Source organism: Grammomys surdaster, unplaced genomic scaffold (assembly GCF_004785775.1).
Source record: "Grammomys surdaster isolate TR1022 unplaced genomic scaffold, NIH_TR_1.0 133, whole genome shotgun sequence".
Classification (NCBI taxonomy): Eukaryota; Metazoa; Chordata; class Mammalia; order Rodentia; family Muridae; genus Grammomys; species Grammomys surdaster.
The window spans coordinates 1-14,197 of NW_021604591.1; the positions used below are offsets into that span (position 1 = coordinate 1).

General features: G+C 41.9%; 1 protein-coding gene across 1 annotated transcript in view; it reads right to left on the minus strand.

Annotated features, from left to right (window-relative positions):
* Positions 1-1,098: 1,098 nt before the first annotated feature.
* The window catches only part of Aak1 (AP2 associated kinase 1), a gene marked incomplete at its 3' end in the record, with an annotated part of 115,541 nt that continues 102,442 nt past the window's right edge, over positions 1,099-14,197 (minus strand). Inside the window, exons 11-15 of the mRNA XM_028762501.1 lie at positions 12,119-12,273; positions 10,661-10,983; positions 7,244-7,483; positions 2,440-2,672; positions 1,099-1,341 (exon numbers count right to left, since the gene is read on the minus strand). Coding sequence (XP_028618334.1) covers positions 1,099-1,341; positions 2,440-2,672; positions 7,244-7,483; positions 10,661-10,983; positions 12,119-12,273 — 1,194 coding nt within the window. The remainder of the gene's footprint in view (positions 1,342-2,439; positions 2,673-7,243; positions 7,484-10,660; positions 10,984-12,118; positions 12,274-14,197) is intronic.

The following is a 14,197-nucleotide window of genomic DNA, read 5'->3' on the forward strand; positions in this document are numbered from 1 at the left end:
ACAAACATACTAATTTTCAATAATGCAAGAAGAAACTTCTGTTTACATAACAGAATAAGAAGTGGCAGAGATAACAATAAAAATGACATTAAAGAAAGTCAAATCCTGTGCTGTCTTCTACTTAAAAAGGCTGAACTAGCCCAGCATGGTCTACAACTTTAATCCCAGCACTTGGAAGGCAAAAAGGCAGGTAGATCTCTGTGTATTTAAGTCCAACCTGGTCTACACAGAAGTTCTGGACCAGCCAGGGCTGTACAGTGAGATTCTGTCTCAAAATGAAGTAAAATTAAATGGTAGGAAAGTATATATGTAAAACACCACCGAAATGCAGTGGTTCTCAACCTTCCTAATGCTGCAACCCTTTAATACAGTTCCACATGTTGTGGTGGTGACCCCCAATCATAAAATTATTTTCATTGCTACATCATAACTATAATTTTTATACTCTTATGAGTCATAGTGTCAATATCTGATATGCAACTCTCATGGAAGGGTTGTTTGACCCCCCACAAGGTTGAGATGCGCTTCTGTTAGTTAGGTAAAGCGGTTCCTATATTCACTGGTTCTGATCATTCTTTTGCCCTGTGCTTTGAGTACATGAAGGGTGTTTTCCAGTTGAAGAGTGGAGAGAGCTCCCAGGTGTCTGTGAGAGTTCCTAGGTCTGTGTGGATGTCTGTATATCTTGCCTTCCAAATTAGGTTATGGGTTATTTATTTTGGATAGAACCTCATTTTTTATGGAAAGTATCTCCTTTCTATGCTCAGTCAACAACCACACAGACCTGTGATCAGGACCCGCGCATCCTGTGAGGCACACCCTTAACCACTATTTCTAGAGCAAGCCCCTGAGGATGAGGGGGACATTCACCCTTCTCCAAGCAATCCACTACTCAGCTTAACACAATTATCCCTGTTAATGCTACTAAATCCTTCCAAAGTTTTTCCTTCTATGATTACATACTCTCTGCTGTCTCTCAAAGTTGGTCAGCATTCAAGAAAGAAAGAAAAAATCAATACTCTGGCAAAAATAAAAAACAGTCTGCAGACCCCCAAACCAATCCTTTTCAAGATGGTCCGTGCTGACCTTTGCCAAGCATACCCCTCTACAGCTAAGACACAGACATATTCCAGTTTATCCTCTGCTGACTGACAACTATGAAGCACAGAAGACTCAGCTTGCTCACCTTCCCCAAGCTTGGCAAAGTCCTTGTTCAGCAGCTCTTCAGCTGTGAGTTTGGAGAAGTTGTCGTCATCAAAAGGATTCCATGTGGAGCCTTCTGAAGCATTAGAGACATTCTGCTGTGAAGTCCGTGGAGAGCCTGAGGGAGTGGTGGTTGCAGACCTGGGAAGGTGCGCACCCCGAGGGTGAAGGGAAAGAAAGTTAAACAAGGCCAAAGGACCCAAATGATTTTCTCTTCATTATGGTATCAGCTCTTTTCTCAGTTAAACCATAATTTCCCAGTGTTTTCCTAAAGGATTTCCCACAAATCTGGAAAGCTTAGTCTTTACAAATGCTGTCTCCTTCACTTCAGCTCTCAAGAAATCTTGCAGCTTGCCTGTCTTTTGCAAGGCCCTTCAGGTTAGGATCTACAGCAAGCTATGCTGAAGCCTGTGTGTCAAGCAAATATAATCAATCCCCTTTTCTTGGCTGCCTCTGACCTTCCAGGATCCAGGTAGTACTAAGCTATCATCCCATGTTCAGAACATTGTTCAATGGCAGAAGCGTTCTATCACTAAACAAACAAACAAACAAACAAACAAACAAACATGTACCACTACTTTGTATGTTTACATCACCCATTTTTCTTTCAGCCTTTCTTGACTTAAATATGATTAACCTTAGATGACATGGTTTCAAGGAAGCTATGGATCTAAAATTACACTGACACAATGGTCAGATGTCACAATGGTCACAATGGTCACAATGGTCAATAAGACTGACTATACGTGAAGCAGAGAACCAGCAACTTATCAGGTTCATGAAGGCTGGCCAAACACACAAATATTTCATGCTAAAACAGTGTGATTTATGGTTGTAAGAAGAAAGTCCCTAGACAAAGTACTTCACGAGAGGAAAGAGCAACACCTCACACAAACCTAAGGAGTCAAAGCATGCTCCCTCTGGGACAGGGAAGCAGCAGTTCCAAAGGTCACAATGAGCCAAGTCACCTGTGCAGACAATGCTTGCTGAGACAACACCTTCTAAGTGTTGAATGTCCAAAGTATAATCGTCAGTAAGGGAGAATTAAGACTGAGCACAGAACAGATGGGAGAATGGAAACTGAGTCTTATGATCTGGACAGTGCATACACTGTGGTCTCTTACTAAATACAGACATGTACTGGCACGTGCTTACTATCACATCTCCACAAGCTTATGCAAACAATCATATGGTAGTAACCCAGAGCAGACCTTGTCCACATGGTAAGAACAAACATACTTAGATTTATTGAGACTGGCCTCAGCTGCAGCTGCCTGAAGCAGCTGGGTTGATTTGCTGGCAGGAACCCCAAAGACTGCACTGTGGGTTACATCACTGAGAATCCTTCTGTGCCCAGCACGTTGGGTTTTGGGGGAAGATGGAGGAGTGAGAGATCCAACTTTCTGTCCCTGGATGGTTGGAGGTGGAGTTGTCTGAACTTTTGGCTGTTGTCTCGCTGAGGCTTGAATCTGCTAGGGAGAGAGAAATGCAAAGCTTCATTATGAGTGGAAAAAAAGGAGGAGAAAGAAATGGAAAAGAAAAACAAATCAACACCCAGGTATAATAATACTCCATTTGTTCTTGTAAGATTTGAATGGCTAAGGTTATCAAAGCCAGAAAGAAAGGCGACAGCCATCTGAGGTGCAATGGAGACTGACACCACCAAGGCCTTGCCTGGTTCTTATACATACTCAGTTTCCATTAGCTTCAATATACATATCAACCAGATGTAACACAGCTACCAGCCCAAGACCACAAAAGCTATTCCCAGCCCTAAAAGACCTGGGAGGCATCTTAAAGGACTGATGAAAACAAACAGCCCCTCCTCAGGGATGCTTCCACAAGACAGACAGTAGACTCTGCCTTCTACTGCAGCTAGAAGACAAGACACACTCCAGCCAAGATGCTTTGGAGCAAAACAGTTTCTGCTGAGAGTTTGGATTCCTTCCTACACTTAGTAGAGTAAGTCAGACAATCCCAGCGTGAAACATGGCAGCTCTTTTTTTATTTTGTTAAAGGTCTTCACTTCACTGGTGGGATGGATTCACAAGAAACTAATTGTTTCAACCCCATGGGAAAAGGGCAACACTAGTTTGATGCAATTTGCCTGCTCCAATTTTCATTAAGAAAATGGCACTGAAGATCAGCAGAAAATACAGTGAGATAGAAGAAAATCCTTAATGATGCCTGAGTTAACTGAAGGACTCTTGAGAAGTGGTTCACAGAACAAGAAACAAGCAGCAATGTAGTTGTGACCATGTAAGTGGTCCCTAGCATAAGCCACCTCTTATCAAGCTAAGTAATTTAAAAACCATCCAGAAAGACACACCTAAGCCCTTTCCTTACTTTTGGCAATCTGGAAATAAAATGAGCAAATACTGAATCCTTCAGGGATTTAACTATCCCTTCCCTCCAATCCCTCTACTCATGTGAGAGCTACCTCTCTACATTGAAGCTCAGTTCCTATGTTGTGTTGCTGAAGTAGAGAAAAAGAATTTAAGAAAGCAGAACATGATCTTGATGAGCCAGGATGCTTACAGCAGGGGAGACTGTCTTCCTGATGCCCTCAGGAGTTGGGATGGTTTTCAAGGCACTCTACCTACCCGTTCTGTATGCCAACTATTCCACCAACAAGATGAATGTCAGCAGACCTACAAGGCTCTACTGTCAACCAAACTAAGCCAGGAAGGGTAACACAGACCACTGGGGAGCAGAGAGCTCTGTGAAGGTCAGGGCGCTGGCACTGCGTCTTCTTTTGGGGTCCAGAGCTGTATCAGAAAAGCCACCTGAATGCCAGTATCCACAGGGGTCAGCATGGACTGGCTTGTCAAATTGGAAAGGGTACATCACCAATACAATGGACTCTGTGAAGTAGCAGCCATACTATTTAGAGAACACTGTCACTTCTCTTACCTATCCTTCATGTGCAGCACACATAACAGAACCTCTAGCAGGAGGATTCCTCCTCTGACAAATGATCAAAGAACCACTGAGCCACATCTCCAAGACAGCAAAAGCTGATCATCTCCAATCTGAATCCCTGAAATCCTTAAGCCTCCAAAAATCGTCACTTTTGAGCACTGACATGATACCACATGTGAAAAATTCATGTATCAGGTTACAGCCAAAAGGCAAAATATAATATATAATTATTTCATTGCACAAGTACTTAGGAAATAAATTAATTCTGTGTGTAGATTTGGATTTCACCCTCAAAATATATCCTTAGGAATACAAAGATGTCAAACTCTAAGGTACTTTTTGGTCCTAAGTATTTTGAACAAGGAACACTCAACCAGAAATACATAGCAGCTCTGCCCACCAGTTGCTCCTACAGCAACCTCTCAAGGCAGGTTTTATGGGCACTAGGAATCAAAGAAAACAAGTGGCAATGGACCCTACAGAATAAATTCCAGTACTCTCACTTAGGAGAGAGAGAGGATCTTCAGTTCATTGAGGCTGACTGGCCAACCAAGATCTTAAGACCACTTGGAAGTAGAGCCTCCTCCACAGCCAGAATTAGAAAGGGGCAGAGAGTCAAGAAATCATGGAGGTGACATACACCTTTAGTCTGTGTTTAGGAGGCAGAGACAGGCAGATCTCTGTAAAGTCAAAGCCAAACTGGTCTACATAGCCAGTTCCAGGCCAGCCTGGGCTACACAGTGAGACAGTCTCAAAATTAAGAAATTAAATTAAATTTTTAAAAAGGGGCAGGAAGTAGGAGTATACCATAGGAGAAAGTAAAAAGACAGTCTGCTGTCTATTTTGTTAAAAGCTCTTCTTTTAAAAAATTATTTATTTTATTATTTAAAAATAAATATTAAATATTTATTTTATTATTATTTTTTTAATTATTTTATTTTATTTTGTGTGTGTGCGCACATGTGCCTGTGTTTGTGCATGTATGTGTGCCTGTGTAACTGCACATGAGCGCAGGTACTCAAGGAGACCAGAGACATGGGACCCTTTTGGAACTGAAGTTTTAGACAGCTTCCCAACACAGGTATGGGGAACTGAAACTGGGGGTTCTGCAGGAGCAGCAAGCTGTGTCAACACTACCTAGTGGGCATGTTTTTGCTTGCCTATATAGGTCATCAAGGGGAGGACAGACAGCTTTCCTTGCCAAACCTGTTTGCTGTTCACTTGCTTACTTCTCTAGATAAGCCCTACCATGAGACAGCAAGATAAAGCAGGTCCAAGTTGGACAGCTCTCTGGTTCCTACTAGGCAGTTGGCTTCCACCTTGTGTCCCATACCCACCATCCAGGGCACAGGGCTCAGTGTTGGCTCATCCAAGACCCATGAGAAGGCTAAGGGTTCATTCCCAAGACAGTAGACACTTTGTCTGGGAAAAAGCAGAGAAGAACCTCTTAAGAAGTATCTTCCATGGTGATGGAACATCTCACCACCCTAGAAAAGCATCTGCTATCACCATCCCCAAACACAGCTCAGAGTTCTTGCTCCTTGCCCCACCTCTAGTACAGTCCTTCTGTATATCTTAGGTAGCGATTTTCTAGTTTAGATCCCAGGTTCTAATTCCACAATAAGAAGAGTAAACTGAATATTTAAGATTTCCTCTAGTTATTTCATATAATAGTTTTCAAAACTTTTTCTATTATCACAAAGTTTATTTTAGGTCAAAAGTACAAATAATGGTTCTCTACCATATTCCTACAGGAGACTGAGTTGATTCAGAAACAAACATGTAAACACACTAAGCACAACACTCAGAAAACTGAAAGAAGACAATCTACCTACAACACGGTTTCCTTTTGAAGGCCTACAGGTTTTCTGGCTGAGGATGGGCCAATTCATTTCTCTGCTAGAAATGAATCCTCAGAAAGATAGTTTAGATGTTGGGTCTCCTTGAGAATGAGAATAGCTGGATATATAAACACCACTGGCTAGGTATTCAAAATGGCTTTTGATGAGAACAGCAAAGTTTTTATTACTCTCATTCAGAAATCTGAGTATAGAAGACAGGTCACTTACTAAAGAACAAGCAAGAGAGTCTGAGATTTGCTGAAACTAAAGGGAATAGTTGGAATTGGGGTCTGCTGCCACATTCAGTCAGTATCTGAAAATAGACTCAATCTCTAAACTGACAAGATGACTCCAGTTTCAGGATGCTCTGAAGAATAGCGGTTATCCCATGGTATATAGTCCCAGGCAAGCAGTCCTTTGACGATTACTGCATGGCAAACTCAAACCATATGCTTAGCAAGGTCATTTAGGATGAAGGACAAACAAAATGGTCTCAGAATTTCAGGGTAAAGGTGGGGCCACCTGTGGTGGTTTCAGTGAGAATGGCCTCCATAGCTCATATACTTGCAGGCTTGGTCATCAGGGAGTGGCCCTATTTGAGAGAGATTAGGAAGTGTGGCCTTGTTAGAGGAGATGTGGCCTTGTTGGAAGAAGTGTGTCACTGGAAGCAGGCTTTGAAGTTTAAAAGCTCAAGCCAGGCCCAAAGCCTCTCTTTTCTTGTTACTGTGGCTGCAGATATAGAACTCACAGTTACCGCTCCAGTGCCGTGTCTGCTTGTGTGTCACCATGTTCTCTACCATGGTGATAATGGACTAAACCTATGAACTGTAAGCCACCTCCAAGTAAATGGCTTTCTTTTTTAAGAATTGACATGGTCATGGTGTCTCTTCATAGCAATAGAACATTGACTAAGATACTACCTGAACCTCCAGACACAGCATGGGCACAACAAATCAAACTGTCCCTGAAGAAGGAACAGAAAACAGCTCTGCTCCCAAGTCCCTGGCTGTTCAGCAGTGACACTGATAAGACAAGGAACCTCTTTTTCCAAAGTAACTTCCATGTGAAAAGCAAGAAGGTTCCTTTTCATAAGTAGTGTAAAAATATTCTTTCAATCTCTGCTTTCTACAGAATACTTTACACTTGGAACTGTCAAGAAAAAACTGAAACCCTCTAATCACAAGGGTAGAACAACCTTACCCTAGCTCAGAGCCCCTGAGGCTGCTGCCACCTCTTTCCTTCCCTTCCCAGCATCCCCCATCGCTCCTCTTCAGTCTTACCGCAGGCTCCTGGGCAGCGGCTGCCTGTGGGGCTGAGGCTGGCTGTGCCTGAGGCTGTGGGACTACCACAGCAGTCTTCTGCTGTAGGGCAGCCTGCTGAGCCATCAGCTGTTGCTGCTGCTGCTGTTGTTGCTGCTGCTGGTAGAAGTTCTGCATCAGTTGTTGCTGAGAGCCTCCCTGGGACACCACAGGGAACTGAGCAGTGACTGGTTGCTGGGCTGCTGGGTGTACTGCCTGAAACTGTACAGGAGAGTGGCAAGAAATGAGGAGGTGAATGCAAGCCTATCACAGAGCCACATTCACAAAAGACTAATGTCTCAATAACTATAAAGATGACACTGAAGCCAAAGGGAAGGCCCAGCAAAAGCACAGTAGCTGGCCCAAGGAGTTCAGGGCAGGACTCAAGGCATTAGAATTAATACCAGCAACATTTGCACTACAGGCCCTTCCCACTGCAGCAGACTGCTTTCCAGGCACAGTCCCAGGGAAACTACCAGATTTAACTCAAGTGATCTGAGACTAGGGGTGAACAGAAGTGAGAAAATCGCCCATGCAGAAGAAATCCTTCTTACAAAGGATTTTGAAGCAGTCAAGAATCAAATATTTCCCGGCATGACTAGAATGCCTCAGAGATGAGACTGAAAAGAGCAACTAAAATGTTAACCAACCATGTCTATCCTATCTGAACTCCCCAACACATCTACCTTTATGAAATTCTGCCACCTTCAAATACTCTTATTATTCTGTGCTTTTTGTAGGGTCTTATTACATTGCCAAGGATCATTCCAAAAACCTGTGGACTTAAGTAACCCTGCTGACTTAGCTTCCCAAGTGGCAGGGGCTTAAAATGAACCCTATATGCATCTTCCTGGCATTTCTTTTATGTCTTTCTAATCCACACTGCTTGGACGTACATGCTAGGTACACTAACAAAGCTTGAAACAAGAATATGCTAATAAAAGTGAGGATACTGTTTTACAAACCTCACTGAGTTAGGATAAGCCTGGATAGCATGTGTATACTAGGGCAAAATTAAAAGGCCAGCAAAAACAATATGTACATGTATAACTGCCTGTTTACAACAGCAATAACCCAGACCCACCTACAGGGATCTCAAAGGGCTATGGTCTGTCCTTAAGGGTGACAAAGGGACATTCTAAAGAAGAAAACAGGAATTAAGAGTATATCTTTGCAAGAATGAGAAGACAGAAGTTTGTAGATCTAACTTTAAAACTGATTATTTTACACATTCATAAAACAAAACTGATCCAAAATGCAGGAAGCAAAATTAAAATGAAGTCAATAGTCTGTGTATCCAACTGGCAGCTAAACTCCACAGAAAATAATGTGCTTAATATTTAAGGGTTGCCAGGTATGATGGTGCATGCTTATAATCCCCAGATCCAGAAGACTGAGGCAGGATGACTACCAAGAGTTCAAGGTCAGCTGGGCTGTTTTGATCCAAAGGCAGCAAGGAGAGAGACACTGAGCTGGGCTTGGGCTTTTGACATTTTAAAACCAACAACAAAAAGACCTTTAGATAATAGAAACAATAAAATTCAAGAATTTAAAAAAAAACCCTTATAATTACAAGTCTGAATTAGATATATAAATCTGAACTCATGTATGTTTTCTAATAAAAGAAACACATTTCTAAGCATCTACTAAAAAGGCCTAGAAACAATTATCAATACTACCCATTAGCAAGTAATTATTTTTAGGGCCAACTGTTGTTTCTAAATATCATTCTCATTAAAAACAATCTGATCTCTAGAGAAATGGATGACTAAGTTAAGAGCAGAATGGTCATGGGCAGTTAGTACTCTCAATGCAGAGAAATCACTGATCACGAGTTACAGCCAAGGGGCCCAGAAGCCAATTTAAAGGAACTAAAATATACAAATCCATAAACTTAAGTAACACACTCACTGTTACCTCTGAATGAACACTGGTAAATAAGGACAAGACCTCACATCTTTCTCACCCTCTTCTGTACAAACAGGAACTCAGGGTAACTACACTAAGATGATAAAAACAACTCTACATAGGCTGGTAAGATGGCTCAGTGGGCAAAGGCACCTGCAGCCAAGCAGCCTGAGAAGCTGAGTCTGATACCCAGGGCCAACTTGAGAGTAGGATTTCGCTACCCAAAGTAGGTTTAAAGACTTGGAAAATATCAGCAATGGTTAGCAAGCCAAAGAGAAGAGAAAAATTGAAACAAACAAAACAAAACAAAATAAAAAAAAAAACAATGAAACAGACAATACCTAAGCCCACTGGTGGTTAAAGACAACACTGGCCACCCATCAGAATGAACAGGAAGAGCAAAGAACTCCAGACTGAACTGATACTGAGCCTATCTCTGGAAAGCACCAGTTTAGGTCTGCTGAGAGAGCTCAGCAACTAAAGGCATTTGTAGCCAAGTCCACCACCTGAGTTTTAGCCCTGGAGTCCACATGGTAAGATAGAACAGATGCCTGAAAGGTATCCTTTGACCTTTACATGCACGCCATAGAGCATGGGCTCAAATATACATACACAGACAGACAGACAAATATTGTGAGTGGTGAAATATACCAAATGGTAACCAAGCCAAGTTCATAATATGAAAAATATTAAAGAACAAGAAATTCAGTTTCTTTAAATAAATAAATAAATAAATAAATAAATAAATAAATAAATAAATAAAATGGCAGAGGAGATAAAATGATGTAAAAGATATATCAATCTCTCTCCCTGTGGCTCGAGAGTTGGCCCAGTGGTTATGAGTGCTTGCTGGAGTTCAGATCCCAGCACACATGTAACAAGCCAGGTATCCTGCAAATATCTGTAATTCTAAATTCCATTTAGAGTTGGTCCATTGCTCTTCTTGCCTCTGAGTGTTCACAGGTATATGTACCCAAATATATATGTATGTATACACTCATACAGACACAGATACACATTTTTTTTAAAAAAGAAATCAATCATAAAATATATATGTTCAAAGTTAAAAATTATGTAAAAAATAATGAAAGATAATATATCCCAACTAAATAGAGTACATGAACCTTGTTTGGCTCCTGATCCAACCAAGCAAACTTAAACTATGCAACATCTGAAACAGTTTGATACTACTAGATATTATGTGTTAACAGGACATCACTGTTATTCCCCCCCTGTATCTCCTTAGAAAGTAGCTCTGTTAGTTAAGGATGCTAAGTTGGGGTGAATTCCCCAAGGCTTGAGGACAAGTTCTGAGAGTTATTAACCATACTTTGATACTTCAGTTTCTACATCTATGAGAAGTGATAACACATTTATTGGTCAGTGACTCTTGGCCATCCTAGCACTTCCGAAGGAAGACACCTGCACCTAGCAGGCCTTTCAATACTAATATTCCACTGTACAAAGCAAGGGTCACATAGAGCTCCTCACCTGCTGAGTCTGAGCCTGCTGCTGCTGTTGCTGTTGCTGCTGCTGCTGCTGCTGGTAAAAGGTGCCTGCTGGCTGTGGTGGTGCTGTAGGCTGCTGTGGCTGTTGCTGCTGTTGCTGCTGTTGCTTGAGGAGGAGCTGCTGCTGGTGCTGGGGAGTGGCCTGGGCCTGGTTGGGCAGACCTTGGGTCTGGGTAGCCGGTGTCTGCTGTGGGGTGGCTGGAGCTTGTGGCTGCTTGGGTTGAGATGACTGAAGAGGTTGACTGGGTGTGGCTTGGGCTTTAGGTTGGGAAACACTGGCTAGAAGTCCAGGCGGATTGCTGGGTCCTGCAATGAAAATAAACTCCATGTAAGGGCTCAAAACTCTACCAGACAAAAATGGTTTTCTGAAGCCTGGCAGTGGTGGTGTACACCTTTAATTCCAGCACTCGGGAGGAGAGGCAGGTGGATCTCTGTGAGTTTGAGGACAGACAGGGCTACACAATGAAACCTTATTAAAAAAGGCTTTGTGATTTGCCACACAAGAAATGGCAGAAGTAGGCAGACTGTCCCAAGCTTTGTCTGTTCTTCACTATTTTGCCATCTGTGATGTTCTACTTGGAACAGCTTTCCACTTCTTGCCAAATCACGTGCTTCCTAAATTTCAAAGCCAGGTGGAACTGTAAACTTCAGTACCTGCCTCCTGCAGAGGGTTTCCCTCATCCACCATCTCATTCAGGCACCTAGCTCGCCAGTCACCACCTCTTGTTCCCCTTACACAAAGCTGACAACTGAAACTAAACATAATCTGTGTGCCAGCTTGTGTGCCATGGCAAAAGCATTCTTTGATATTTATGAGTAGTTTACACAACTAGCATCTGCATGCCTGGCTCTAATATAGACGGCCACCAAATTTATCAGAAATTGTTCCTAGTAAGAAATGTGATAGCTAGAGGCAGGCGGATTTCTGAGTTCGAGGCCAGCCTGCTCTACAAAGTGAGTTCCAGGACAGCCAGGGCTACACAGAGAAACCCTGTCTCGAGAAAAAAAAAAAAAAAAAAGAAATGTGATAGCTGTGGTCTGTGACTTGTTGTGTTGGATCAATCCCCTTTAGGAAACAAAGCTCACTCATCTTGTTACAACAGTACACTAGAACACAAAGGATGATAAGTATTCTAATGAACACAGCATTAATAAAATAATATTCTTATCAAAAATAAGTAAACCTTGTTTCTTTAACAGCAAGGAGAAATATGTAAGGCAAATAGGGTAGAGTGGATGGAGCAGAGGTCCAATAAGAAAATAAATGCAGAGAACAGGCTTCAGAGGTCTTGGAGATTCATCTGAGAACAGAAAGAAGTTCCTCCTTGTGCAGCCACTGGCCATACACATTCAGAGGCAGCTCAGTGCATTATTCTTTAGGCTGTGCCTTCTAACACTACCATCAAGCAGCACTGGACCAAGCTGCAAACCAGTTACTGACCTGCAGCCTGAGGTAGGGGCTGAACAGTGGCCCTCTTTCGAGGAGTCAGGGCTGGCTGAATGGGAAGGATTCCTGGGTTTGGCTGAGTCTGCCCAGCTTTAGGCCTCTGGCGGGGTGCAATTGAAGTCTCTGTGGTGGGAATGGGATCTGTCAGTCTAGAAAAAGAAAAACAAAACTGCTGTTAAAATGTGGGAAAATAGAAGGGATATGTAGAACACAAAATGCTTGCCCTTAACACTCCTTCAAAACATTCAGATTGGCTTAATCAACACTTTCCCAAATGCCAATTCACCTACAAAGGCAAGCACATCAAAATCACATATCTCTCATCAGCAACCTTAAAGCCAAGAAAGCACAGAATGATACATTCCAAACCCTGAAAGCACATAACTCTCAACCAAAATTACCATGCTCAGTAAAGCGATCTTGAAAAGCAATGAAGATTCAAGTCATTTGTGAGGGGAGACATGCAAGTGTCATGATGCACATGTGGAGGTCAGAGGACAACTTTAGGTGGTGTTTCTCATCTTTTATCTAGTTTGAGACAGGGTTTTCCTTGTCAACACTGCATGTACCAGGCTAGGTCTGTCAACTTCCTGCAATTCTCCTATGTCTGCCTCTCATCTCCCGGCTGAGGCATGCTAGGATTACAAACATGCCCTACTGCATGCAGCTTTACATGGGTTCTGGCAAGTAATAATTACTCACAAGGCCATCTCCCCAGCCCCAAATAAGGACATTTTAAGACAAGCACAAACTAAGGGAGCTCATGAACACCAACCCTACGATTTGCAACAGTGACCTCCCTGCATAGCATGATGGTACAACAGCAGCACAAACACTGTGGGAGTAACCAGCCAATATCTGATTGGATGTAAGGTCCACTCCATGAGACAGAACCCATGCCTGACACTGCTCAGGTGGCCAAGAACCTGAGACTTGATAGGCCATGGCCTAGTGGAAAACAAGTACTATTTATTATTCTATTAAAGGAACACAGCTATAAAATGACTTCTAGTGACATTTTCTGCTATATCCTAGACCAGTGTCTTGCTCAGCCATCATCAGAGAAGTTGCCTCTTGGTGCAGTAGATGGGAACTAATACAGAGACCCACAACCGGACAATGTGTAGAGAGTATAACTTTGGGACATTCAGCCCTAAATGGGATGTCTTCACCAAACCCCTAACCTCAGGGCTCAGGAAGCAGAGGAGGTAGAAAGATTCTAAGAGTCAGAAGGGGTGGAGGGCACCAAGGAAACACAACAGGACTGACAATCATACACAGTCTGTGTACTCTGCACAGATTCAAGCAGACGGAGTCCTAGCACTGATATAGGGAAGTGGACATGATATCCCATCCGTAACCAAGACACCATCTCCAACTAACAACCACTTGCAAAGAAAAAGTTTTCTCCAATGAAGTCTCACTGAGCATATAAACTACATCGAAGGGTAGGCATCAAGGCCCAGAAGATAACCAACACAAAATGAAGTTAATGGCGTTTTTTCTAGTTTTTTTTTTTTTTTTTTGGTCTCATATTGCTTTGTTTGGGCATATTTTGTTAAATCTTACTGGTCTTTTGCTTATATATTAATTATATTTTTATTATTGACTAACTATATATAATTAATTATATATCAATATATTTTAATTTTAATGAATTTAATTTTAATAAAAATATAATTATATATTATGGTTTCTAATTTGTGTTAGTTGTGTTTTGTGTGTCTGTGTGTGTTTCTTGTGCTTTCTCAGTTTTCTTTTTTTTTCTTTTACTTGCCAATTTTTATTTCAGAGAGCGAGAGGGAGAAGTTGTGGAGTTGGATGGACAGGGAAGTGGAAAAGATCAGAGAGTAGGTGGGGGGAGGGGACACTGAGACCAGAATATATTGTATGAATTTTCAATTAAAAAAATTGAAAAAAATAATGATTGCGCTATCTCCCCAGTCCCAGGCCCCTGAATAATATACTCTGGAATGACAAGTAAGTTCACTGAAGAAGTTAGAGGGAAATGAAAAAACTTTTTTTTCATAGTAATAATTCTTTTATACTCAGTAAAAAAATGCTACTAAATAC